Below are 27,371 nucleotides of genomic sequence, written 5' to 3' on the forward strand. Positions count from 1 at the left end.
TTTTTACAGGTATTGTGATTGTAAGGCTAGCTAGTCGTTAGACTAGATGTGTAGGAGCGCTTGGGCTCGGTGGGGTAGCTTTCAGAGATTTGGACGCGGATTGGAGATTTGGTAATCCCCGGAATTATGCTTTTGGTATTGGGTTGGGTTATTGAGTATTAACCTGTGTTTTGTGTAATTGGGTCATTGTTACAAATGATTTTGTAATGTGTCATTTGTGTACTAAGGGTTATATTAAGTTGTTAAACGTAACGTTATGATATTATGTTTTCGGTTAAAACAGAGTTGAAAATGTTATATACTATTAACGGGATATTGGGACCTAACATAAATAAATAAAAAATTGTGCTTCGTTTTTGGTAAACGGAACTGGGGTTGTTACACATGTGATTGTAGCATATTGATGTATCAGTTATAGAAGATAAATACATTTAAGTTATAACAAATATCATAAAAACAGATGATTCCAGCATAACACTAATGGGATCAAACATTCTCATTGTTCTAAATAACTAGCATACAGTTCTAGTGTATATTTAAAATGTATGTCTTATTAAGAGTCCATATGTGTAGACTTGGAAGTACTCCATGAGTGAATGATTTCGCCAAACACGTCATAGAAAGCCACACCAATCTCATTTTCAGTTATTCGTAGCGTCATAAAACCCTGACCATCGTAATAAAACTTCATCTCGTTCTGCTTCAACTGATTAAATTCACCTTTCCACGCCTTTGATCCTCCTCCGCTTGTTAAAAATTGGAGCGTACTGCACATGAAATTACATTAATATCTTTTTTAGAGTACAGTATTAAAAAGAATGTTGGTAGTTGTTAACATTACCTATTTGAACTGCTGATATGTTGTAAGCAATGGTCATGCCCATTTATGTATAAATCGACTGCATTCGCCTTCAAACATATTTGCAAAAATCAAGAGCATGATTAATGCCATAAGGACTTTGAGTTTAAATGGTTTAAAATTTAGGATGGGTTTATATAAAATATATACCTCAAGAATGGGCAAAAGTTGATCTACAAGTTCTTGAGTGTTTCCATGATTACCAGCACTGAAAATGGTATGATGACCAATCACAATCTTCCACTTGGCATTTGATTCTTCAAGTGCCATATCAATTTCCTATATATGCATCAAAATCATAACTTTCTTGTATTATGAACAGAGGATAGGACTTCATAGTTATATTAGTAGTTGCTTAAGTACTTATAATTCATGTAAAGCCTACAAAGTTACAACTTATGATTACTTTTTCAACTTTATAAAACATTGTAATCAAGAAGGAAATTGTCTTTATACCATTAGAACATTTGATAGGTATTGTTCTCTAGGAAGCACACCTCTCCAATCATACGTATGTTCATCTTCTGTGAAATACTTATCTTGAAATGGTGTTGTATCAACGAAGAAAAATTCCACATTTCCTTATCAATAAACACAAAATATACGATATTAATCGTCGCATTCTGAATATTACTCGTACTTATAAAATATAGACTATCTTGATCTGGTTATATTATTCTAACATCACACTTTCGTAAAAAAACACATTTTAAAAAAGAAAAAGAAGAAGATGAAATACCGGAGTTCACAATGAAGGATCTAAGACAAAGCCATTTACTATCCCTTTGTGTAAGGATGGGACTTAGTTGAGCTAAAACATTACCCCTGTAGTCATGATTTCCTAACACTACAAAAGAAAAAGATGAACTGCAACTTTAAATATGTTTTCTTGCAAAATGTACTACATGAAGTGTTCTTTATGGCCTGTAAATTGTACTACCATATGTTAGAAAAAAGGTATTATATTCATAATCTGATTTGTTCTTGAAGATTTCCAGCCTACAATCTAGAAGCCCACCTTCTAGATATTCAAAGTAGGCAACCTTGACAATTCATATGGAAGTAGCAAAGTTGATGACGATGACGGCCGACAACCTTCTCCGTTCACACCATTCCACCGCCATAGAATTTTTACTATAAATAGAGGTGCAAACCTCAGTTGTAAATCATCCTAAATCACTCAGAGAAGTGTAATCACAACCTAGAGAGTGTGTGTGAGTTTGAGAGTTTTTTTTGTAAGAGTTTTGTAATACTCTGTAAATCTATTCTTGTGAGTAATAGAGTTGTTTTTCTCTCAAATTTATATCTCCCAACGTCCAGGCGATCCCCTCTTTCTAACAAGTGGTATCAGAGCTTGGTTAGAGACGTTGGTTGAGTTTTTGGATCTTCTGAAGTTTTCTCAAAATTCAATTTTTAGTGTACTATTGGATTCGTCTCGTCGAACCGAGTCCAAAGCAAAAAACGGCGACTTAAACGGAGTTATAACAAGCCCAGAAAACGCGGTCAAAGTTTGGTCAACTCGCCGGAGAAGACCGGTGCCGGAATTTTCGCCGGAGAAGACGATCACTGTAGCAATTCACTGTAGCAGCGGCGGCACTGCAGCAAATCACTGTAGCGGTACTGTAGCGGTACTGTAGCAATTCTGAAATTTTACATTTTGGTCCCTGAAGTTTATAAAAATTATAATTTTGCCCCGTAAGTGGAATTTAAGCCGCGAAGTGTCTATTCCACCATTTTCAACCGTTCTGGACGTAACGGTGATCTCTGTTTTCTACAATTCAACCCCGTTTGTGTTAAAAAATTATTTGTAAGGTGATAATGTCCACAGAAGAGTCAACATCATCTTCCGGAGCTATGATTATGCTCACAGCCACAAACTACACGCTGTGGAAACCTCGGATGGAAGATCTCCTCATCTGTAAGGATTTGTTCGATCCTATTGAATTGAAGGGTATAAACCCTGATTCTGCCAAAGAGAAAGAGTGGAAGAAATCAAACCGAAAAACTATTGGTCAGATTCGTCAATGGATTGATCATAGTGTCTTCCACCATGTTGCACAAGAGACACGCATATGTCCTCTGGAAAAAGTTGGAGGACATGTATCAGGCCAAGACTGCTCGGAATAAAGCCCTGCTGATGAGGCGTTTAGTCAACATGAAGCTCAAAAGTGGAACTTCAGTTGCCGAGCATACCAGTGAGTTCCAGAGCTTGGTCAACCAGTTATCTTCTGTAGAGATGCCGCTTGGCGATGAAGTTCAGGCGCTACTGCTACTTAGTTCCCTTCCCGATAGTTGGGAAACGCTGGTAGTAACACTCAGCAACTCAGCCCCGAATGGCAAACTTACCATGTCAATGGTCAAGGATGCCCTATTCAGTGAAGAGGCAAGGAGAAAGGACATGGGCACAGATCAGACCCATGTCTTTGTCACAGAGAATCGGGGGAGACAGCGAATGAGTAGCAAAAATAAATGTAGAGGCAGAAGCAAGAGCAGGGGCAGGTCAGCTGATGGCAGAAAACCAACATATAAATGCCATCATTGTGGATTAGAGGGACATATGAAGAAGAACTGTTATAGATTGAAAGAGGAACAAGGTCAAAGCAGTTCACAGCCGAAGAATAAGGGTGGAGAAACATTAGTGACTATCTCTGGTGATGTAGCTTATTGTTCAACCCATGATGAGACATGCCTTCACGTCTCATGAGAAGAAACAGAATGGGTGGTAGATACTGCAGCTTCCTACCACGTGACTCCATACAAGGAATACTTCACAACATACAAAGCTGGTGACTTTGGAGTTGTGAAGATGGGAAATTCCAGTTCCGCTGAGATTGTCGGAATTGGAGATGTCAGGATAAAGACAAGTTCCGGGAGCACAATCACTCTGAAGGATGTCCGCCATGTGCCAGATCTTCGGCTGGATTTACTTTCTGGGATAGCTCTCGACAAACAGGGCTATGATAGTCATTTCAGTAAAGGCACATGGAAATTGTCAAGAGGCGCTATGATAGTCGCTCGAGGACACATATGTGGCACACTGTACAAGACTCATGTGAAGATCTGCACAGACAGTATTAATGTTGCAGAAAAGGAGGCTTCACAAAATTTATGGCACCAGAGACTCGGTCACATGAGTGAGAAAGGGTTGTCTACCCTAATAAAGAAGGAGCTTATCAATGTAGACAAGGATGCTGCACTAGATCCTTGCAATCATTGTCTGTTTGGTAAGCAGCATAGAGTCTCGTTTAATTCTTCTTCAACGAAAAAATCAGAGTTACTCAGTCTGGTACACTCTGATGTTTGCGGTCCCTTGGAGGTTGAATCAATTGGCGGCAATCGATACTTTCTGACGTTTATCGATGATACTTCTCGAAAGGTGTGGGTATATTTTTTACGGACGAAGGACCAAGTTTTCGATTACTTCAAACAGTTCCATGTCATGGTAGAACGTGAGACAGGAAAGAAGTTAAAGTGTCTTCGATCCGACAACGGCGGTGAATACTCTTCCAGGCAGTTCGATGCCTATTGTAGATCATATGGCATCTGACATGAGAAGACAGTTCCACGTACCCCTCAACACAATGGTATAGTAGAAAGAATGAACCGAACAATCATGGAACGTGTTCGGAGCATGCTCAGTATGGCTAAGCTGCCAAAGCCATTCTGGGGAGAAGCAGTCAGAGCCGCATGTTACTTGATCAACTGATCTCCATCAGTACCACTGAATTTTGAAGTTCCGGAGAAACTTTGGTCTGGAAAGGATCCATCATACTCTCACTTAAGAGTATTTGGATGTTTGGCGTACGCACATGTATCCAAGGAGCTCAGGCAGAAGCTGGATGCAAGGACCACTCCATGCATATTCATAGGCTATGGAGATGAAGAATTTAGATACAGATTATGGGATCCAAAGGAGAAAAAGGTGATCAGAAGTAGGGACGTGGTGTTCCATGAAAGCCAGACAATAGAAGATATTGAAAAGCCCACAATATCTCAGAAGTCAAATGTTACTGCTCAGGTGCCAGAGGCAACAACGGAATCATTCATAAGAAATGAATTTTCAGTGCAAGAAGAAATGCCAGAAGTAGAAGATAATGAGGAAAATGACGGTGCTGAGCAGGGGGAGCCACAACCCCATCTGCCAGACGTTCCATCACCATCACAAGGTCAAGATGATGGTGGATCTCCTCAAGATGTTCCAGAAGTTCGTAGATCTGAACGAGTCGGATTCCATCGAGTAGATATCCAGAATCCGAGTACCTTCTACTTACTGAAGATGGAGAACCGGAGTGTTTTCATGAAGCAGTAACTCATAAGGATAAAGAAAAATGGTTGCTCGCAATGCAGGATGAGATGGATTCTCTGCAGAAAAATCAAACTTATGAGATTGTAGAACTTCTACGCGGGAAGAAGGCACTGAAAAATAAATGGGTGTTCAAGCTGAAAAAGGATGGTAGTGGAAAAGTGGTGAAATACAAAGCACGACTTGTAGTCAAAGGATTCCAACAGAAGAAAGGAATTGACTTTGACGAGATATTTTCACCAGTAGTCAAGATGACTTCAATCAGAGTCATACTTGGATTGGTCGCAAGTATGAACTTGGAGCTTGAACAGATGGATGTAAAGACGACTTTTCTTCATGGAGATTTACATGAAGAAATTTACATGGAGCAGCCAGAAGGTTTTGAGGTTTCAGGAGATAACCTCGTATGCAAGCTGAAGAAAAGTTTGTACGGTTTAAAGCAGGCACCTAGGCAGTGGTACAAGAAGTTTGACTCGTGCATGGTGAGTCACGGGTACAAGAAAACTGCAGCAGATGAGTGTGTCTACATTCAGAAGTTTTCTGAAGGAGGTTTCGTTGCTCTTCTACTTTATGTAGACGATATTTTGATCGTAGGGAAAGATGCAACGAAGATCAACCAGCTGAAGAAGGAACTCTCTAAGTCTTTTGACATGAAAGACTTAGGACAAGCTCAACAGATTTTGGGAATGCAGATAACCCGAGACATGAAGAATAAAAGGTTATGGCTATCTCAGGAGAAGTATATTGAACGAGTGCTTTCACGGTTCAATATGAACAATGCCAAACCTGTTAGCATTCCATTAGCCAATCATTTCAAGTTAAGTAAGAGTTCTTGTCCCTCGTCCAAGGAAGAGATTGGGGAGATGTCGTCAGTACCATATTCTTCAGCAGTTGGAAGTTTAATGTATGCGATGGTGTGTACAAGGCCCGATATTGCTCATGCAGTGGGAACGGTGAGTCGTTTTCTCTCGAACCCCGGGAAAGAGCATTGGGAGGCTGTAAAATGGATTCTCAGATATCTTAAAGGTACAAAGAATCTATCTCTTTGTTACGGGGGAGCTGATCCAATCTTGGAAGGCTATACAGATGCGGATATGGCCGGAGATCCTGATAGTAGGAAATCTACTTCAAGATTCATTTACACTTTTGCAGGGGGAGCTGTTTCATGGCAGTCAAGACTACAGAGGTGTGTTGCATTATCCACAACTGAAGCAGAGTATATTGCTGCCGCAGAAGCTGGAAAAGAAATGTTGTGGTTAAAGCGTTATCTTCAAGAATTTGGAATCAAGCAAAAGGAGTACAAGGTATATTGTGATAGTCAAAGTGCTCTAGATTTGAGCAAGAACTCCATGTACCATTCCCGTACAAAACATATTGATATCCGCTATCATTGGATACGAGAGGTAATTGATCGACAACTGTTGAGACTAGTGAAGATCCATACAAAGGAGAATCCTGCGGATATGTTAACAAAGGTGGTGACTCGAGAGAAGTTGGAGTTATGCAGAGACATAACTGGAATGTTCGTGGATTCGGCTGGAGGGGGAGAATTGAAGATTTCCAACCTACAATCTAGAAGCCCACCTTCTAGATATTCAAAGTAGGAAACCTTGACAACTCATATGGAAGTAGCAAAGTTGATGACGATGACGGCCGCCAACCTTCTCCGTTCACACCATTCCACCGCCATAGAATTTTTACTATAAATAGAGGTGCAAACCTCAGTTGTAAATCATCCTAAATCACTCAGAGAAGTGTAATCACAACCTAGAGAGTGTGTGTGAGTTTGAGAGTTTTTTTGTAAGAGTTTTGTAATACTCTGTAAATCTATTCTTGTGAGTAATAGAGTTGTTTTTCTCTCAAATTTATATCTCCCAACGTCCAGGCGATCCCCTCTTCCCAACAGTTCTTGAATCGTGAAACACTTTCTAAAATAAGTATTTCGACCCTACAACGGGTTCACGAAATTGTAACTGGGATAAGACAATAACAATGATTTGATTCTATGCTTGAAGATTAAAATCCGGATGTTAGAGAATATGTGTATGTTTATTCTGAAATTCGAATGAAAGCTGTTAACAATTTCCTAGAGGGAAAACCTGTTAAATCCGGTTGAAATATGCAAGGGTGCGTCGAAAAGGTGTAGCCCTCCATTTTGGCAGGACAAGTCGTTAATTCAAACGATATGATTATTCACAAGAAAATCCGTTAGAAGCATTACCCCAACCAGAGGTCTTTCCCCTTGGACCCCACAAGGGGCGTTACCCCTTGGACCCCGCAAAGGGGCGCGAGCCCCCACGTAGTAGTATCTAGTAAACCCTTACGAGCATGCACTCCAAATTCTTTAAACCTGTTGTTGAGTATTGCTAGATAACACTTGCTTTCAAGTAAATTTCAATCACCTAAAATGACTGTTAGATAACACTAAAATCACATACACGCTGTAAACATACCCGAATACCATTGTTTCTGTAAGCTGGGTGATCTATAGATATCGGAAAATGACTCAACGAACAAAGGATCATCTTCGTCGATTAGGCCATTGTCGTAGAAGTTGTCACCAGTTGAAATTATAAAGTCTGTATCTAACTTATCTCCCACGATTCCCATCTATAAATATAAATATAAAATATAAATAAATAGATGAGTGAAAATATAATGAATTTAATGTAACAAATATCTAATATGTACACCTCTAGATGATACATAACACTTATTTAATTTTTAGTATAGGTTGTGAAAATATCACGGTTTTAATCCAGTTTGACTGTTTGGGTAAAAATATTAATCGCTTTACTCGTTTATAGAAAAAATACAAAAAATAATAGTAATAGTATTTCCTGAAAGTAATTTAAAGTACAAAGCAAATAATCTATTATTAATGCTGGACATATAATATTTCAAAAATTGCTTATTTGCCTTTGTGGATTCTAAAAGCGGAGTTTTGTTAAATCGAACACTCACCTACTGTGAAAATGCAATTTAGATTAAGGAGAACGATAAACGTAGTCGTTACATTTAAGCATATCATATTTAACTTTTAAAATTATGTTGAATTAATTAATTGCAAAACATAAATATTCTCTTTTTTAATATTAAATTTCCTTATATAATTTTGGTATTGACATTATTCATGATAACGATTAGTTGTAAATATGGAATTAACATATACATGGTATGCTTAAAGTCTTAAACGTAACTTTTATGGCTACGTTTAACATTTTCCTTATATAATACTGATAAAATTACTCATTTGTCATTTAATATCATTTTATGTCGTCACTCATATGTATCATCATTCATTTTATTAGTTTAATAGAGAATATTAAATGTAATCCCTGTGACTACTTTTAATCATACTATAAATAATTTAATTTTTTATTTATAACTCAATAACACCATTAATAAACGTAGATACTAAATTTGAATAAGGAAGATATTAGGAATTATGGACCCAATAAGACTAGTGATTTAAATCAACCATTAAACCACCAAACAATAAAAAACTAGTCAAAGCATATGAATGATAAATAAATGCATAAAACGACAAAATGATTTAACGTGGTTATATCACAACTCCAAACACGGAAAAGAAAACTCCACAGACGCAAATTATAGATTTTCTACTATAATTTTCGTGCACATTGGTTACAGGTTACAACAGATATATTTATAGTGCTAAACGACAAAGAATTAGAGCCAAACTAGAAATCCTAATCGAGTTCCAATTTTTGTCCGATGAACCACTTTTCGCGAACACGATTCTTTTCTTTGCGATCGCGAGTTTCGTAACCAAGCCATCTCGACTTTTGTTGTAATAGGGCCTAAGATCCATGAATACGATGAATGTGAACAATAACCACATGAATGCTAGAGAGAAGTGGTCAACTAGTCAAAGTCTATTCCACGGCTCTCTTAAATACATTACTAATCGGTGACTAATGTTAGTGAGTAAGGGAGGCTTGTTGTTCTATATATAGCCATCATCTATAGAACACCTCCCTCACAATCTTTAATACATAATCGGCTTTTTCTAGAGTTCTAACAATCTCCCCCTAAGAGATGATTATGTGTCAAAGATTGCTCACTAGCTAAAAACATACAAAATTACATGAGATTAAATTAACTATCGCTAACTAACTCCCCCTCGAATCTTGCACGGCTGTTGAAGTAGATCTTGAATCTTGAAATTCTTCTACTTTCAATGGTCTTTAATAATGCACAACGAAATGCGCATAAACTAGACATTCATCTTAGCATCACTTCATATGGTTGAGAACATTCTGAAATCTTGGAAGTGCTCCCCTTAAGGTCTTCGGTACTCCTAATACCTCATTGAAGAACAATTTAAATCTCTAGTAGAGTCTTTGATATCAGAGCTAGTGAGGAAAGATCATCTTCGAATACATGTAACTCCCCCATAACACTTATCTTGATTAGTAAGCTCGATAAACTTGAGAAACTCCCCCTTCAAAGTATATGGGGCACACAATAGTTCAATATATCGCCTCATCGATATAAGGTAGCTTAATTGAATCGTTGGTTCCCTTCAAGTTCCCAACGTTCTCAAATACTCCCCCAAGGATATGGAAGTCTCTTTTCGTTTTCCTTTGCTGGTCAAATAAGTAACGCTTTGACTTTCTCACTTTGAAGTTTGAGTCCAATACCGTAATGTATTGAAGTCATATTCGAATCATCATTTGACTTTGATTATGAAGTGCTGTTGAATTCTAGAAACTCCCCTTGATAATGAATATGTGCACAATTTTCAATTTTAGAAACCTTTCATGAATGCTCAAAGATTGTGGGGGGAGAATAAAACCAATCTTCATCTTTAACTCCCCATATGATGCGGGTTTTTTTTTAATCCTTCTTTGCTTCTCATCGAATCAAACAATAACTCGAACAAACGTCCATCAACCATATACTTATCTCCCCCACAATGATGCTTGCATGTAATAAAAGCTTCATTATAAAATGTAGTTGATGTAATTGGTAATCCCAAAAGTATATCAAATAACGCCAATGAGAAAAACCGAGAGGATATTCGGACGTCAAAATCCCCGACACCAAATTTTCCTCAAAATGTTGTTAAAATCCCAAAATAACAACTTTCGTTAGCTTTCGTCAGCCTTCGTCGGCTGATTTATACTAGTATGTTAGGGATTTAACAAAATCAGTTAACTTTACACTGTCTGGAAATATTTGCACTGGAGGTCCTAATTCGGACATACGACCAATAACTATGAATATCGTACTAATGTATGAAGATTGATATGAATATTGAGAGAAAAAATCAATTAGTCAAGATTGACTTTTCCACAACTCTCTTGAACTCGTTTAAGTGCTTTGGCTATAGGTGTGGATGGCTCTCCTCTAAGGATGCCTTGGTAGGATATTTATAGCCCTCGTCATATCCCACCATTCTAAGGCTTGGCACACAATCTATGCAAATCTTGGAATTCTAACAATCTCCCCATTTGCATCATTTGTGTGAAAAAAATTAGCATCCTTACTACTTACATACAAAAAATCTAAAACTACTAGTCTAATCTTCAATTTATGTATGTTGCTGTTGTTTGAAGATCTTGATATTCTTGAATTCTTGAATCTTCAACGGACTTCTTGAGAATATTCTTCAAGTTGCTGAAGACCTCGTATTTACTTTCCCTTTTATCTCCCCCTCAATATGTGATTGATTCTCTTAAGCATATTTTGATGAGAGAGGGAAAGGGTATCAGAGCCAATGCAAAGGTAACCGACGTTGTATCTTCATGCATTGCTCCCCCTTGACAAATGCGTAAACTTAATCAAGGTATCAGAGTTAGAATCGTGGTAAGCATTTGTTCACTCCCCCTAGAAAGAACAATCGTTGCTCCCCTAGAAGTAAGAACATTATCTCCCCCTTGACAAGTTACGTCAATGAGGGCACATGTGATGTTTAACATCTATTTGAAGAGCAGGTCCCATACAAAAGTATTTGGAAACCGTAGTGAAGTTAAATCATCTTGAAAACATGTACCACTTGTGGGTATTATCGATTCGTTCTGTGGATTCTTCACTTCACTTTACTGGAATACTTGGTCCAGCTTGTGAGAATAATTTCGGTGGTACTGAAGGGAATGAAGTTTTAGCCATAATCACGGACCTTGGCTTAAACTTAAGCAATTGTTGAAAAGAGTATTTGGTTGGTGTTTAAGAATCGGGTGTGGTATAAATCTTGATTGCCCCTTTATCACCTGTCACTTGTTTCGGAAACTTAAGCTTTGAGGTTTTAGAAACAAGGTCAACTTTGATATGAGGGGTTTTCCTCGGACCTATGACTGGCTTCTTGGGTTTGTGTGGAAACCAACCATATTGATCTCGATAACATGTAATCTCTCCAATCTCCCCATATGTGGTTTTCAAAAACGGATGATTCGTATTTGTCTCGTAACTGGAATATATCTTTTTTGGGTTTAGAAACTGTAGAAGGAGTGGATTCCGTCTTGATGACCTTCTTCTCAACCGTTTAAGGAGAATCCGGAATCGAAGTCTTTGGTTCATCCACTACTGATATCGGATCAGTATTAAGTCCTATTGACACCATCTCGGGTTTCAAATGTGGTAATGTTTTTTCCCGTGAAGAACTCTTGGATGATTTGAACTCCAACTTTGAAATTTGATTAATTGATGAATTTCTGAAAGATAATCTTCTTTTTCCTTTTTGAGTCCAGTGATGTTTAGCATGACACACGCATTTTGTTCTTTACACATTCTTTGTTGTCGGTCATAGTCTTGTTGCACAGTACACACTTTAGCTTCTAGCTTTTCTTCTCTCACTTTGCTTTGAGAAAGAAGTGAACTCATTTCCGCAATCTGAGTTTTAAGCTTGGAAATCTCTGAATCAGTTGTCATCATTGTAGGTAAAGTACACGAAAAGTCGAACAATATCAAGAAATATCACGTTTCCTCCCATTCAAGATATGATTCTCGTGAATCAAATTTTGAATTTGATGTTGCGTTAGTAATCGTTAACTTTAAACTATTGAAAACTTTTGCACAGGAGGTCCAGATTCCGACAGGGACCCACTGTTGCAAAATAGGAGATCCTGACAGGGACTGAAGGTGAAAATATGTAAGATTCTCACGTCTGTCAAATTCTCACGGTGTTTGATTCTCATATAGCTTTTCACGAATGTGAGATTCTCTCAATATCAGATTCTCACGAGTGTGAGATTCTCACAAAAACCTTTGTTGCTTGTTGGGCTTATATATTGGACGACCCAAATAAGAATTGCACAATGGTTGGGCCTAATGATTCATTAGGCCTATTCAGACACTAAAATGTTGGGCTTTTTCAGTGTGAGAACAACCAATCAAACACCAATATCAGATTCCTGTTTGAATCTTCAAGTATTTGTGCGAATTAGTAATAGTGTGTGAATAACCAATTGAGGAGTTTGCTGTGCGAATGATCTTCAAGTGTGTGAATCCTTGAGTTATGCGAATTAGATCCAGTAACAGAATTAAGATAGTCCGAATCAGATTCAACGAAGATCGTGCGAATGTAACTACTTATGTTCGTCACACATCACATCCGGACATGATGAATAATCAGATTATGAATTAAATCCGATTGCTATGTGTTCTAATGGCAGCGATTTAGACTTTTTCGTGAAGATTCAGAGCCAAAAACATCAAATGGCTGAAAATCGATGAACAGTGAACGGAAAAAGCATATGAACATGAACTTTTAATCTGCGATTTAATCACTTTCAGGACATGAATCCTTCTCGAAATATGTCAAAAATTCATCATATAATGCTCGTAGATCAGATCCATGGCCAAAAACAACTTGTAGAATTCGAATTTGATCAACATCAACTCGTTTGACTTTTTATCCCACACTTTGACTTAACGAATTAGAAATTTGTGATGTTTTTCGATCCGAATTGAAGTATCACGAAGCTTAAGTGATAGATAAGGATCCATAAACTATGCTTGATTCGATCTAAAATGCACTGAGTTGATCCGAAGGTCAAAGCGACTTGAGTTTTTGAATGACGAAGAACACGATCTAAATTCAGACGAATCTGAACTAGTTGTCCGAATATGAAGATCAACGAACATTAGGATTAGTTTTAGGATCGATCTTCTGTATTCAATTCATGTTTTCATTTATCAATTGATGATTTGGGAATTGAAGCTCATGAAGATGATACGAATAGTAGCTTTGAATATGAATTTGCAATTTGTGTTTTTAATTATCTGAATTGTTGTAACGATTGATGAGAATCTGGAATGATAAGTTGTTGTGATGAATGTAAGTTGTTGTTATTTGTTGATGAAGGGTTGATTACTGTAGATGAAGATGGATGAGAGATATGAAGATTTTTGATGTTTTGATCTAAGATGATGTATGTATCTGATGTATGCACGTGGACTTGGATATGACAATACAATTTTTTATTTTTTGAATACTTGATATTACGACAGTTGAATTTCTTTTTTATATTGTATTTTTGGAAGTGTAAATTTGAAGATAGATGTCCGAATGTCTCAGATTCGGATGGATATGAATTTCGGATTCAGTAAGTTAAGGTTCAAAGATATGAATATTCAGTTGAAGATTTGGTTTGAAGATTTAAAGATTATTTGAAGATTCGAAGATTAGTATGGAGATACGATGAAGATTCGAATACGAGTATGAAGGTGGTTTGAAGGTTGGATGAAGATACACACAAACACGGTATTCAGTATGGATCTCCTTCGTTTCATTGAAGGTATGGCTCGGATACCAATTGATAGAACCAAGAACTATGAATATCGTATGAATGTATGAAGATTGATATGATATTGAGAGGAAGTCAATTAGTCAAGATTGACTTTTCCACAACTCTCTTGAACTCGTTTAAGTGCTTTGGCTATAGGTGTGAATGGCTCTCTTTTAAGGATGCCTTGGTAGGATATTTATATCCCTCGTCATATCCCACCATTTTAAGGCTTGACTGGTTCTAACAGATCAGATGATGATTATGATTTATATTTTGAATTTTATGTTCTAGAAATTTTCATGTGAGGAATGGTGTACGAATGATGAATTTGGACGGATGAATGTTGTTCGGACGCGGAAAATTTATAAAACAATTTTTGAAAATTTTTCATGATCTTCATATCTTCATGATGAAGATGATGAATGTATGAAGGTGTAAGTATTTTGTTTGAAGGTGTAAGGTAAACATTCATTGATATTCATAGAATCTCATTCGTTTCGTTGAAGGCCATGGCTCTTGATACCAATTAATAGGACCTAAGATCCATGAATATGATGAATGCGAACAATAACCACATGAATGTTACAGAGAAATGGTCAAGTTGTCAAAGTCTATTCCACGACTCTCTTAAATACATTACATAACGGTGGTTAATGTTAGTGAGTGAGAGGCTTGGTGTTCTGTATATAGCCCTCATCTATAGAACACCTCCCTTACAATCCTTGATACATAATCGGCTCTTTCTAGGGTTCTAACATGTTGCTATTCTCGAGATCGGAGCTTCTATATAGCGATTGCAAAATCTTCCTTTAACTTTGTTTCAATCTTTTTTGCACTCAACAATCTCCCACTCGAAGAAGACTTTAAATAAACTCAACATTAGCCAACCTGTCAACTATGTTTATACAACCTACATCAACCCCAGATTAGCCAATTAACAACTCCTTTTGTGTAACACCCCAGCTTAACATGACCACAATATTGTCCGCTTTGCCCGCAGGCGCACGGCTTTTTCTTGGCGATCACACACGAGAAGCACTTTCCCAGGAGGTCACCCATCCTGGTAGTGCTCTCGCCCGAGCACGCTTAACCACAACGTACTCGCACTTCTACTCAGCCTGTGATCCCAAAACGCGTTGTGTCATTTAAGCGTGAGTATTACCTTATAATCCCATGATCACTCATGTTCGTGGGCGATGTGGGATTTGCCTAGGGTGTTACATTCACCCCCCCTTAGGGACTCATCGTCCTCGATGAGGTTTGCCCCACCACACCCAACGGCACATGAGTGGCTCTGATACCATTCTGTAACACCCCAGCTTAACATGACCACAATATTGTCCGCTTTGCCCGCAGGCGCACGGCTTTTTCTTGGCGATCACACACGAGAAGCACTTTCCCAGGAGGTCACCCATCCTGGTAGTGCTCTCGCCCGAGCACGCTTAACCACAACGTACTCGCACTTCTACTCAGCCTGTGATCCCAAAACGCGTTGTGTCATTTAAGCGTGAGTATTACCTTATAATCCCATGATCACTCATGTTCGTGGGCGATGTGGGATTTGCCTAGGGTGTTACATTCACCCCCCCTTAGGGACTCATCGTCCTCGATGAGGTTTGCCCCACCACACCCAACGGCACATGAGTGGCTCTGATACCATCACCATCAGCCCGTAGTATGATATTGTCCGCTTTGGACACAAGCCGATCACCGACGGGCTACCCGCACACGAGTACAACCCCGGATCGCACTTCTACCTCACGGATTTGCTTCTCGGGTAAACACCCTCAAAACGCGTCATACCAGAAGAGGTATCCACACCCTTATAAGGAGTGCTTTGTTTTCCTCTCCCACCGATGTGGGACGAGTCTGTTACAACTCTCCCCCCCCCTTCGGGACACTGCGTCCCCGCAGTGCACATCGATGCGGGCCCCAGCTCTGATACCAAAAGTAACATCACCATCAGCCCGTAGTATGATATTGTCCGCTTTGGACACAAGCCGATCACCGACGGGCTACCCGCACACGAGTACAACCCCGGATCGCACTTCTACCTAACGGATTTGCTTCTCGGGTAAACACCCTCAAAACGCGTCATACCAGAAGAGGTATCCACACCCTTATAAGGAGTGCTTTGTTTTCCTCTCCCACCGATGTGGGACGAGTCTGTTACATTTTGATACCGTCAAATGAGACACCCAAATCACGCCGCATTCCCATCGTTAACCTACAATGGAATGAAGTCTTTTGACACCAAAAAAAACCACTGAGCGATAATACAATCTCTTAGTTACTAGCTTGGGCCATCTTGGTTTCTTTCGCCACCACCTTCTTAAACCAGAAGATCATATTCTTCCATTAGAAAACACATTGAAGCGAGTGAGACTTCAATTAAGGATTCTTCATGAGACAACACCGCCTCATCAATCACTCTACGCACATCCAATTCCGAATCCACATGTCAACGATCACTCGTACATATTAACCCCCTCTATCTATGATTTTCTTTACCACCAATCAGAAAACCCCAACAGATGCCTTTGTAGCGTATTCATCAAGGTACCTAGTGAGAACGCAATCACTACCTCAAAATGTACCACAATTTCAACTTTCCGCTTTCAAGTTGGTACAATGACCTCATCATGGTGCTATAAATTTCACAAACCCCATATTTTCACCCAAGCATGCTCCCACTGTACGAATAATAATTAAACCGTGACTACTCGAGAAGAAACTTGGGTTCGTACCACCGATCAGTCGTAAACTACTTTTCCATTAGAGAGTAAAACAAGTATCCAATGCGCCAGTTTTATATATCCGGAATCAACACACTAAACTTGAGAACATTGGAGAAACAAGTCGCTCAACCATCTCCACAACTCTACTAGTTGTCCAACTCCACTAGCTCGATAACTTCCGTCGGTTACCAAACTCACACCTAGTTCTTGACACCCTCAAAGATCCTAGAAAGCTCAAGTTCCGGGACTCACAAGATTATCCAGTTCTTCCATCACCTAACGACTCCTAATTGATCACCCTCGAAGAAACCGCTCCCTTTTATTGAACAAACCATCAACCAAAGCGTTCTATCCGACCTCCTTCGACAACCAATTTCCCTGGTAAAAGAAGCTCTAACATGCCCGCATATTCATAACTAGTATCTGACCAAAAAACCTTTGGTCATCCCGTTTCAAAACACACAAACACCAAACTCCTTCAATAACCCCCACTATCGATTTCAACATGATGCATCTCGTTCGTTACCTAACCGATCTAACCTGAGAGAAAACCACCCTCCTGAGCTCCCATAACAAACCAACATCCACGAAAACACAGCTCGCATCGCTTAAAGTTTCACAAGACAAAGCCGTCTCGCACTTGCGTCATCAAACCTGAAGAGTTCATCCTGGAATTGCAGCAACTTCAAAAATAGATATATGAAAGTCCAACGGTCCGATCATCGCCAAATTTTTATCACCTGTAGATCAATATGTGTCTACTACATACAATCCAAAATTCAAGTCAATCCAACGGTCAACGAGCCCGCTAGGACTTTTCTCCTACAATTGCGCATGAACATCTGAATTCAGCTCAATCGATCCTTCGTACGGGATAGTGAGGAACGAAAACTCAGATCCGTCACCTGGATCTCCATAAAATCTCTCCGCAACGAATCTATCGACCCGACCCTTGACTCTGTAACCCTCCGCGGACAAAAATCACCATCACGATACAACTATCTATAGACTAGTTGCATCATAAAATTGTCAGAACGATAGATCATTCCTGGTGTGATTAAATCTCCCGGATACATCGACATACCCCCTGAGTTCATCGCGAACAACTAAGTCACCTGGTCTCGATACATGTTGCAAAACAAATCCTTAAGCTCGTCATTTAATAACTTGGTGATAACCTTAATCATCAACATATCGAAAAACCCTGCTTTCAATTCTCCATCGTGTCCGGTCTTCAAATTTTCAAGCTTTAATACCAATTGTTAGGAATTATAGACCCAATAAGAAAAGTGATTTAAACCAATCACTAACCCACAAACGATAAACGAACTAACTAAAGCATAAAACAACACAATGATTTAACGTGATTATATCCCAACTTCAAACATGGAGAAGATTGTTACTCCACGGGCATAAACTAGAGACTTTCTACTATAATTTTCGTGCACATTGGTTAAAGGTTACAAGGAATATATTTATAGTGCTAAACGACCACGAATTAGAACCAAACTTGAAATCCTAATTGAGTTTCAATTTCTGCCCACTGAACCACTTTTCACGATCGCGAGTCTTTTCTTCGCGACCGCGAGCTTCGTGACCAAACTAGCTCGACTTCTGTTGTTATTCTCGCGACCGTAGCTTCTATTTGGCGTTGGCAAAATCTTTCTTCAGATTTGTTTCAATCTTCTTTACACTCAACAGAAGATTAGTATTGACAAAAATATTTACTAAAAATAATAAGGTTAAACGTAATTTTAAGAGATACATTTACTATTCTCATGTTATATTTTATTTTAATTTTAATTGTTAAAATTCATAGAAGTGTACTAGTGTATGTGATATAATCACATCAGTTACATTCTAATAAGAGAATTTCTGTCCAATGAAGCATATCACCCGGATTCAATTCATAGTTATGCCAAATTGTTCAAAAAGGGAGTGTGACTAGAGGGTGCGCATAATGCGCAATTCACCCGGTACCAAATCTCGCGCTTGTGGGGGCTTGATTACCCGAGGTTTTACCTTCTTTAGGGGAGCCAATATGCTCGTTCATAGGAGGGTTTCCTCGCTTAATAAAAAATAAAAAATAAAAAAAAAAGAATATTAAAGTAAACTTGAAATTTTCCAAATCAACGGATAATCAGTTTAATTTTAGGTTAGCCCACCAACAAAATACTAATTCATCAATATCTGTTTAACATATATGAGTCTTTGTTATACCTTCTTATAGAAAAATTTATATTTATATGCTAAATGAAAAACGTATAATTTCTTCAAATCCTAAAATTATTCCAACAGTACTAAGTTTAGTTCTGTTATTTTACTAAGTTTTGGTTTGTCTGATATATTTTTTTATTTTTATTTTTTTACATTAAAAAAAAACTAAGTAACTAATCAGTGTAATATTAGGTAACATAATCAAATTCAAACAACATTTTTTTTTAAAGATAAGTTATTGACATCGAATACTCTCATCGAATATTCTCAAATTTAAACAACTGTGATGTAAAATTAATTTTCTGATTTTAGTTATTAAAATCGCATAATCTATTTTTTAAAATACAAATTCAAACATATCAGTAATGTGATTTTCAATACTCTAGCTTTACCATTACAAATTATCGGGTCGAGTAGGGCCATTAAAATTGAAATTGGAGCATAAAAGAAAGCATATTCGTTATATTCGTTATGATCGAACTGTTGCTATCACATACGGAGTAGCATATACTTTTGATGATAACGAACATATTCCTTTCAAGACTTTTAATAGTACTTTTTTGTTTCCATGCAAAACCTGATAGCTATCAAACAAATAAAAATATAAACCAATCACACGTAAATACTATTTTTTCTATTATCATGATATATAGTCATCACATGATCTAGTGTCTCACATCTTAATATCATTAATTCATCACATGAGTTCTCAAATTTAAATCACACATAAAACAAAATATTTCGAAGTCTTCTGAAAATTGTCAAAACGTTCACGGTATCTCAATTAAACTATTTGCATGATACTTCTTTTTTTACAACAACAATAAAATTCAATTTCGCATGGATGTTTTTTTTTTTGAAAGGCAAGGCAATTTTATTAAAATAAAAACAATACACGAAAAAAAACTAGTCAGGAGCTAGATAAAACACAACAACAACACGCACCGCAAAATAAGACGCACACACATACTAAGTTCGACACAAAAGAAGACGCACAAACACGAGGACATTAGAGACACGCCAAATAAGCAACTCTATGATTCCGAGTCTGATGACGCGCACGAAGAGCAGCAAGAGCAGCAACAAATATCCTCGTCCGGATCAATCATCACATTCTCGATAAAGTATCTATCTTGCCACCGAAAATTATCACGACGACGGTTCCGTTTCATATTACGCCTACCCCACACATGTTTAATAAAAATGGCTTTTGATCAGAGGAGGGGCTTTTTTCTTTTTTACACGGAAACGAGCAACCGCGGAACGTGCTAAACAAACAAAATTTTCTGAGCTAGGGTCACCCACTTGTCTTTCCACTGAGCTAGGGTCACCCACTTGTCTTTCCACTGAGCCCAGATCCATCCAATTTGGGGTCTTATTATTTTTAGCAAACCCACTAGAGAGGTCAGGCCCAATATTACTTTCTGGCCCAATTTGGTTAGGTTCACATCTCGATTGGGGATAAATCAGATCAGACGTGCCAGGAACACGCATGCCTACACTTTCCTCGATATCTGTATCTTCATCATAGGAATTTGCATCAGAGTGCCTCGTTGATTGGAAATTCATAGGTAACTGGTCACCATCCAATTTGAATTCCGGGGCGGAAGTCGAGGCTAGGGAACCGTCGGAAGATGACGGGTTACTGAAACCGTCGGGCCCATCCGGTGTGAACTCGCCGTCTTCAACCTCATTATCAATGATTTCTGAAACTTTATCGTCAGCCGGCAAGGACTCACCATCAACAAACTCATCATTATTACTCTCTTCTACAATCTCAGAAGGTTTGTTCTCCTGAAAATCATTTAAATTATCTTCACATAGGACACCCGAATTAGCTGATAAATTAACCTCGTCTGCCGAATCTGGACACATAGATGAAGATTTATCACCCATGTTAGATCCCTTGGCCAGCTCAGGTTGGACTCCTACGTTAACATCATCGATACGGGTCTTGTTAATTTCGACTAAAGACCACGAAATCCTGTCCTTGTTGAAACTAAATACAAGATTATGATTGCTCACCGATTTCGGAAGATCAAAATCAATCCATTTACCATCGATTTTTATCTCGATACGATTTGACTTATTAGAACCAATAGAATTTGCAAAGGATTTACCTCCCCAATTAATTGGGTTTGATGCATTTGCTGATAGTCGACTCCAAGGAGCAGGTGGGAATGCATCATAATCATCGACATTTAGATTAGGAGCAATACCAGACCCATCGGTATTCAGGTTGGTTGCTCCCCCTCTATTCTGTACGCGACTGCCATTATTTTTCTCGATTGCCTTATAGGCACAAATCCACCTACCGTTGATGTGTATGTTATTTAAGGTTTTCGTGAAGGAGACTATGTCAGCAACACCCTCAAAACGGACGTACCCGAATCTTTGACCGCTCGACAACCTCTTCCGGGCAAAGTAAACGTCCTTAAGAGCCCCATAGTTCTCGAATACTCTACGACAATCATCACGAGACCAAGCCTCCGGAAAATTGAAAATCAATAAAGATGTAACATGACAATCACTCGACTTAGCACACGAAAAGCCGTTTGGCTTCGACATATGGGTTACAACATCTTCGGCCAGAGGGGTGGCCGGAGGAGGTGGTGGGATGGGTGGTAGAAGGGAAGTTGAACGGAGTAGGTGATGGTTGAGAAGGTGTGAGATAGCAAAATTGATATTATGGTGTTTGTGTGTTTCAAAATGAGATTAACTTTAATTTTGCATGGATGTAGATAATCTTTCTTCTATCTTAGAATAAAGATAAATCTTTTTTTTTTCCAGAGTGATACTCTCCTTTTTAGTTTTATATTTCTAGAAAATTAGCTTTAACGTGTTTGTGTGTATAGTTTGTTCTTTTCACCACGTGTGACTCTGGACAACTTGCAAACGCCTTGAAATTAGTGAGTTTGCATAACAAATTAGATCACTCCCGAAAGGAAAAAGATCGAACGTGCAGAATACTTATAATTATAAAAATAGAAAGAAAAAAAAACTAGTTAATTACAACTCATCCACATCAAAAACAGTTTCAATATTTATTTAATAAACCACTCGATATAACATGTAATCATAGTCATATATATTACTATTAGTATATATAAATTATAAATATAATATCATAAGTCATAACTATAGAATAATCAGCTCCCTATTTAAGTAATAATGGCAGGCTGTGTGAATCACACTCTAGATTAGAGAACCATGTGGATGAATTATCTACCATTCAATAATTTTCTAACTCTAATATGTAAACAAAAGTTAATCATAAACACGTCATTATTGTTATTTGTTATTGATATAATATAATATGTTTTGCATTATCAACAAGTTATTATAAGGGGATAATTCTAACACACCCTTTTTTGATCCTTACACACCAATTTAAAGAAATGGAGTATTATTAGAAGAGTAAAAGGTTAAAATAGGTGTGTAAGAATAAAAAATGGTGTTTTAGAATCATCTCCCTTATTATAATATTACAGAACCTATTAATATATTGTTTCATATAGATTTATTATCTAAAAAGAAAACACTCTATGATTGACATTTGTGCTAACCTTCTATTCACTTAAATATACACTTACACTTGCACTTTTATTTCTATGAATTAATATCATCAAATGGTTGAAAATTATTCATATTTAATGAAATTTGATCATTTACGAGATCATTTATTTCACTACTTTTAACTTCACATGTAACGTTTTAGTAATTCATTTTCTAAATAATAATTGTTGTACTAAACAAAGTACCTGAAATGCGACATTAGATTGGTTGTATAATCCTCTCCGTCCCCAATCTCCGATCACCAAAACGTCGAGTGACCCATCTGCTTTTGTCGTCCAATGATCGAAACGTTGAAGCTCAGCTGCCACGTTGGCAACAACAAACACAACCAGAATAACGGCTATGTACATGTTGGGCTTTATAGCCATGGTCAACTTTTAAGTTTGCGTGATAGAGTTTAAGAGATTTGTTAAGAGAATTATTGATGTGTTGTGAAGGGAAAATGGACAATTTATATGTAAGATGTAGATGAATTTACAGGTTTCATCCTTAAAAATATAGCTAATGATCAGTTTTAGTCCCGTGAATAATAGAAGTCACCTTTGCTTGTGATGTTTAAGTTTTGTTTGTGCTGTTGTCTTTATGCCTGTATGGACACATCTAGGACGTTGATTGGTTTCCATAACATTGTGTGGTTTTATCTCTTGAAAAGTTTTGTACATGTGGTTAACTAAGCTTTTAACCTATTAAATTAAATAAATCCGAAAGTTAGGTACACGCGCATAACAAGGAATTATTTTCACAAAATATGAAGTTTTTTAGGGAATATATGGACCATAATATGAAGCATTTTAAACAAAATACGATCACTTTTTGACGATATATTGAGACTTTGAGTGCAAAACATGAACACTTTTGAGAAAAGAAAAATCTACTGGGAATAAAATGAAAAACTTTTTGCATTAAAATTTACCAATCTACTAAGGCGGGTAGGGATGGCATCGGGTTGGGTTTGGGTCGAGTTTAGTTAATCTCGGACCCGAACCCGATTAAGAAACCCCACCCCAAACCCGGCCTGAAACCCGTCGGGTCCCCATTTACTAATGTACTATCGGGTTTCGGGTTTTTCCATGGGTAAACGGGTATACCCGACTTGTCATTCTGTATCTATTTTTCAATAAGTTACCAAGTCAAAATAACGAAAAATAACTTAACTACTTCATGTTTAAAGTATTATAAAATATCACATACAAAATGTTGATTGAAAAGTTTCTAAAATACTCAAATATACAAAGTATATAAAATATCACATCTCTAAAACTTGTTGTATATGATTATAGAATAAAATTATACTCGATTTCAAAACAAATAAGAGAATTCTTTCATACATTAACAATATAATACTAATACTAAAATTTTACATAAAAATTATTATTAAAATTTCTTGGGCCCGGTATACGGGTATGCGGGTCGGGTATACGGGTTTGTATCCAAAACCGTACCCGAACCCGAACCCGAACCCGAATTTTTTTTGTAACCATCCCTATACCCGGCCCATGATCCGAGGGACTCGAGTCAGACCCAGCACAATTATAACGAGTTTCGGATTTTCTCATCAGTTACGGGTCATTTTGTGAGGCGGGTGACACCTCGTGACCTTTAGTAGTTGGGTACACGTAACATCTCTTATAAGTTAAACTCCATAAATTGATATTTTAAAATATTTGCTTTTAGTTGTGGTAGATTGAAAGTGATGCTTAAAATCTCAATTTCATAATTGAAGTCACTTTCACATTGGTATTATACTTTCTACGCCTACGGTATCGCAATTGGATCTTAATTGTCATTGGAGATGCTCTAATTACACTAAAAATTATATGGTCAAGTTTAGCGTTATGTAGCTACTTATTAAACCATCATAACAATTACAGAGTACAAGATAGTTTAGTGGATGACATTTTGATATTATTTTTAAAAAGTTTCATGTTCCAGTATAACATGTAATTTGATGTTCAAACTTTTTAACAGCACAATATAGAGTGGTCGAAGAAAGAGTAAGTAATGATTATGAATGAACTCGATTTTTTTTTCCGGTAATTTTCGCATCGAATACTCTCATTTGCGACCACACACGCTAGGTAGGAAACTCCAAGGATCATCCCGGGTTGCTCGGCAACTAATCGCGGGAACTGGGTTGTTTGGCAACTAATCGCAAGTAAATCTTGGAGAAAACCTCCCCTCCCCGAAATTGAACCCAAGTTGCTTGGAAACTAATCGCGGACTCTCCCTACTAAAGTGATCAATCCTAGATTAGGATGTTACTCTAATCCAGGATCGAGTGCAATAAAGGGATGGAATAGGTGTTGATGATGTTTATGGGACCTAATGATCGTTTTTCATTTAGAGAAGCAATGATCAATCACCTCGTCCCGGTCTTGAGAAAATTACCTTAACACAATGTGAATTTACACTTGGGCGTGATCACAAGCTAGTCACAAAGACTAGAGCAATTCCTTTGAATCAACAACCTAAAATGAGAGATCTAGCTCTCTATTTATAGGTTTGGAACTCTTAGCGAATTCCCTTTTACGCCAGCGGTTTGCATTCCGCCATGGCTTTGTGGATGTCTTCCGCAACCCTGAAGGTTCGAGAATCTTCACTTCGCATTAGCATGCGTTCGCGCTACCTTCGCGGTCTTTCTATTTCTCTGAGCGGCTCTCGCTTTTAGCCTTTTTACGCATGAAATATACATACGCAAGGCTATGTATATAATCAAGTCCCCCCAGTTTATTATATTGCATTTACGCATAAAAAATGCAACATGATTATAACATCCCGCATTTTTCCGTTAAAATTATTTTAACGCCCGTCTTTTTATTTTAATAACATCTTTCGTATCTAGATTCGTACTCTCCGTTAGCTAATGTTCTTAATATTTCCGTTATTGAATTTTAACATCTCCCGTTTACTCTCGCGTATTTAAAATAATTCGTTCGGTTAATTCACGCACCCGCTTTGAAACTTGAGGGACTGAACTTGCCAAGTGGGCAAAGAATTGACTAGGTCAACTAGTCAAAGTGCTTCTCCTCCACTCAACCATTCACCTCCCATCTCATCTCATACTTTCACTTTTTCTCTCAATTCACTCAACACAAATTCATCATCTATTCAAGATCTAGCAAGCATCAATTCAAACAAATTATATATTCGTGATCCTCTCTTCATCCTCTACATTTTGGTACCAATTTCATCTCGTTTGGGTAACATTTCTAAAACTCTAGATTTCATGTTCTTAGTGTTTTTGACTTGAAATGGTGTTAATTAGTGCCTATGGCTCAAGTCTAACATGAATATGTGTTTAGTTTGCTCGATTTGTTGTTTTGAGTAACTAGCATGAACACTTGAAATGAGTGTGCTTAATCTTTGATTTTGGATGATTAAATGTTGTTTAAATGTTAAAGTTCATGTAATAAATATGTTACTAGCATCATTAGCTTCAATTTGATGTGTAGGTTGGCTTGGAAAACTTCACTAACATGATTATTGATTTTGTGATTCTTGGTTAGGATTTGATAGCTTTTAAAATGAACTTTTTATGCATTGAATACTTGTTAATGTTGTTAGTAAGTGTTTAGTTGCAATGTATGTTTAATTACCTTCGAAACGACATACCGTATGTGTAAATTGGATTCCCGAATCATAAAATGCGTTTTACGAACTTGAAACTTCAATGATGAACTTTTAACGATCATTCGACGAGGATTTGGTCATTTAAATGATGTAATTGTTTGATGATATGTGATTTAGTTGTATTCCTCGTTAAAATACCTTTCCAACGATATAAGATACATGTTCTAAGTGTTTTCGGTTCACAATTTGTGTTTGTTTGAGTTTTGGTTCGAGACTTGTGAAATTTCAGCTTCAGCAACCTGTAGTTCATTGGGACGCCGTCCTATATCTTGGACGCCATCCTGGCTTTCACTTCTGGACGCCGTCCAGCCAGTTTCGACGCCGTCCAGATGAACTACAGAGGGCTGTCCAAATTTCCAATTTTCTGTTTAATTCTAACTATGCTACGCACCTCCGATTGACATGAAACTTGGCCAACATGCTCATATATGATTATATAACTTAGAAAAATAGTTCGGGACCCGACCCGAATGTGTTGACTTTTTCGTTGACTTTGACCAAGTTTGACTTTTAGTCAAACTTAACCAAAAACGTATACAATCGTTCTAATCCTCTTTTATACTTGATTCTTGCATGAAACTTGACAAATTTGATTCGCATGCTAATTAATCGAGTTGTAACGAGCCATAGGACTAATTGAACAATTTTGACCAATCGTGTTTACCGTTATTGATACAACCTACTTGTTTAGGTCAAGACTAGCATCCGTTCTTACACTAGTTAACTTTGTGAAGTATATTTATTTCTTGTGTACTCGAGGTGAGATCATAGTCCCACTTTTACTCTTTTAAACTTACATTGGGATGAGAAAACATAAACGTTTCATTTTACAAAGTGAACACAAGTATGAAAACAAACATTCTACATACGAGTTAGAACAAAATCCTCAATTCGATTATCATTAGTTACACTTGCCGGGTGTAAACGAGAACTTATGTTGTATGGCCATATGGGTTTGACAAACCCTCATTCGAACGGTTCGCTACCGTTACTTCGGATGAAATATATTTTCGAGAAACAGTGTATGTTCTAACACTATTGTGATGGGGTTCTATGGAAGGAAAGTTAAGCCTTGATAATTGGGTGCTCGTGATAACAATTTTTGGAATGGTTTACTATTATTGAAATGTTATAAATCTTGTGGTTCATTTTACTTACTCACTTACTTACTTAAACCTATGATTTCACCAACGTTTTCGTTGACAGATTTCTATGTTTTCTCAGGTCTTTGAATGATATGTGATACATGCTTCCGCTCATTATTTTGATACTTGCATTGGATGTCGAGTATA

The 27,371-nt window shown here is 37.5% G+C and overlaps 1 protein-coding gene across 2 annotated transcripts; it reads right to left on the bottom strand.

Annotated features, from left to right (window-relative positions):
* Positions 1 to 406: 406 nt before the first annotated feature.
* On the bottom strand, positions 407 to 22,859 carry LOC139872408 (purple acid phosphatase 3-like). 2 transcript variants are annotated; one of them, XM_071860274.1, is made up of 7 exons: positions 22,635 to 22,859; positions 7,616 to 7,772; positions 1,599 to 1,706; positions 1,316 to 1,440; positions 1,010 to 1,138; positions 842 to 909; positions 407 to 767 (listed from the first exon to the last, which is right to left on the bottom strand). In XM_071860274.1, exons 1-7 carry the CDS (start codon positions 22,815 to 22,817, stop codon positions 554 to 556), a joined length of 984 nt encoding a protein of 327 aa, XP_071716375.1. In that variant the 5' UTR covers positions 22,818 to 22,859; the 3' UTR covers positions 407 to 553. The 2 variants fall into 2 exon arrangements, with proteins under 2 accessions (XP_071716375.1, XP_071716376.1); XM_071860275.1 differs by lacking the exon at positions 1,599 to 1,706.
* Between the last annotated feature and the right edge of the window lie 4,512 nt (positions 22,860 to 27,371).

Source organism: Rutidosis leptorrhynchoides, chromosome 10, assembly GCF_046630445.1.
Source record: "Rutidosis leptorrhynchoides isolate AG116_Rl617_1_P2 chromosome 10, CSIRO_AGI_Rlap_v1, whole genome shotgun sequence".
Lineage (NCBI taxonomy): Eukaryota > Viridiplantae > Streptophyta > Magnoliopsida > Asterales > Asteraceae > Rutidosis > Rutidosis leptorrhynchoides.

Bases quoted from the DNA above. Each gene is read 5' to 3' on its own strand.
- LOC139872408 (XM_071860274.1), bottom strand. From the start codon at position 22,817: ATGGCTATAAAGCCCAACATGTACATAGCCGTTATTCTGGTTGTGTTT. The intron at 1,707-7,615 runs GTATGTTTACAG...TTTCTTTTGTAG, and splicing joins ACAGAAACAATGGTATTCGG to TGTTAGGAAATCATGACTAC. The intron at 910-1,009 runs GTATATATTTTA...ATATGTTTGAAG, and splicing joins AACTTTTGCCCATTCTTGAG to GCGAATGCAGTCGATTTATA.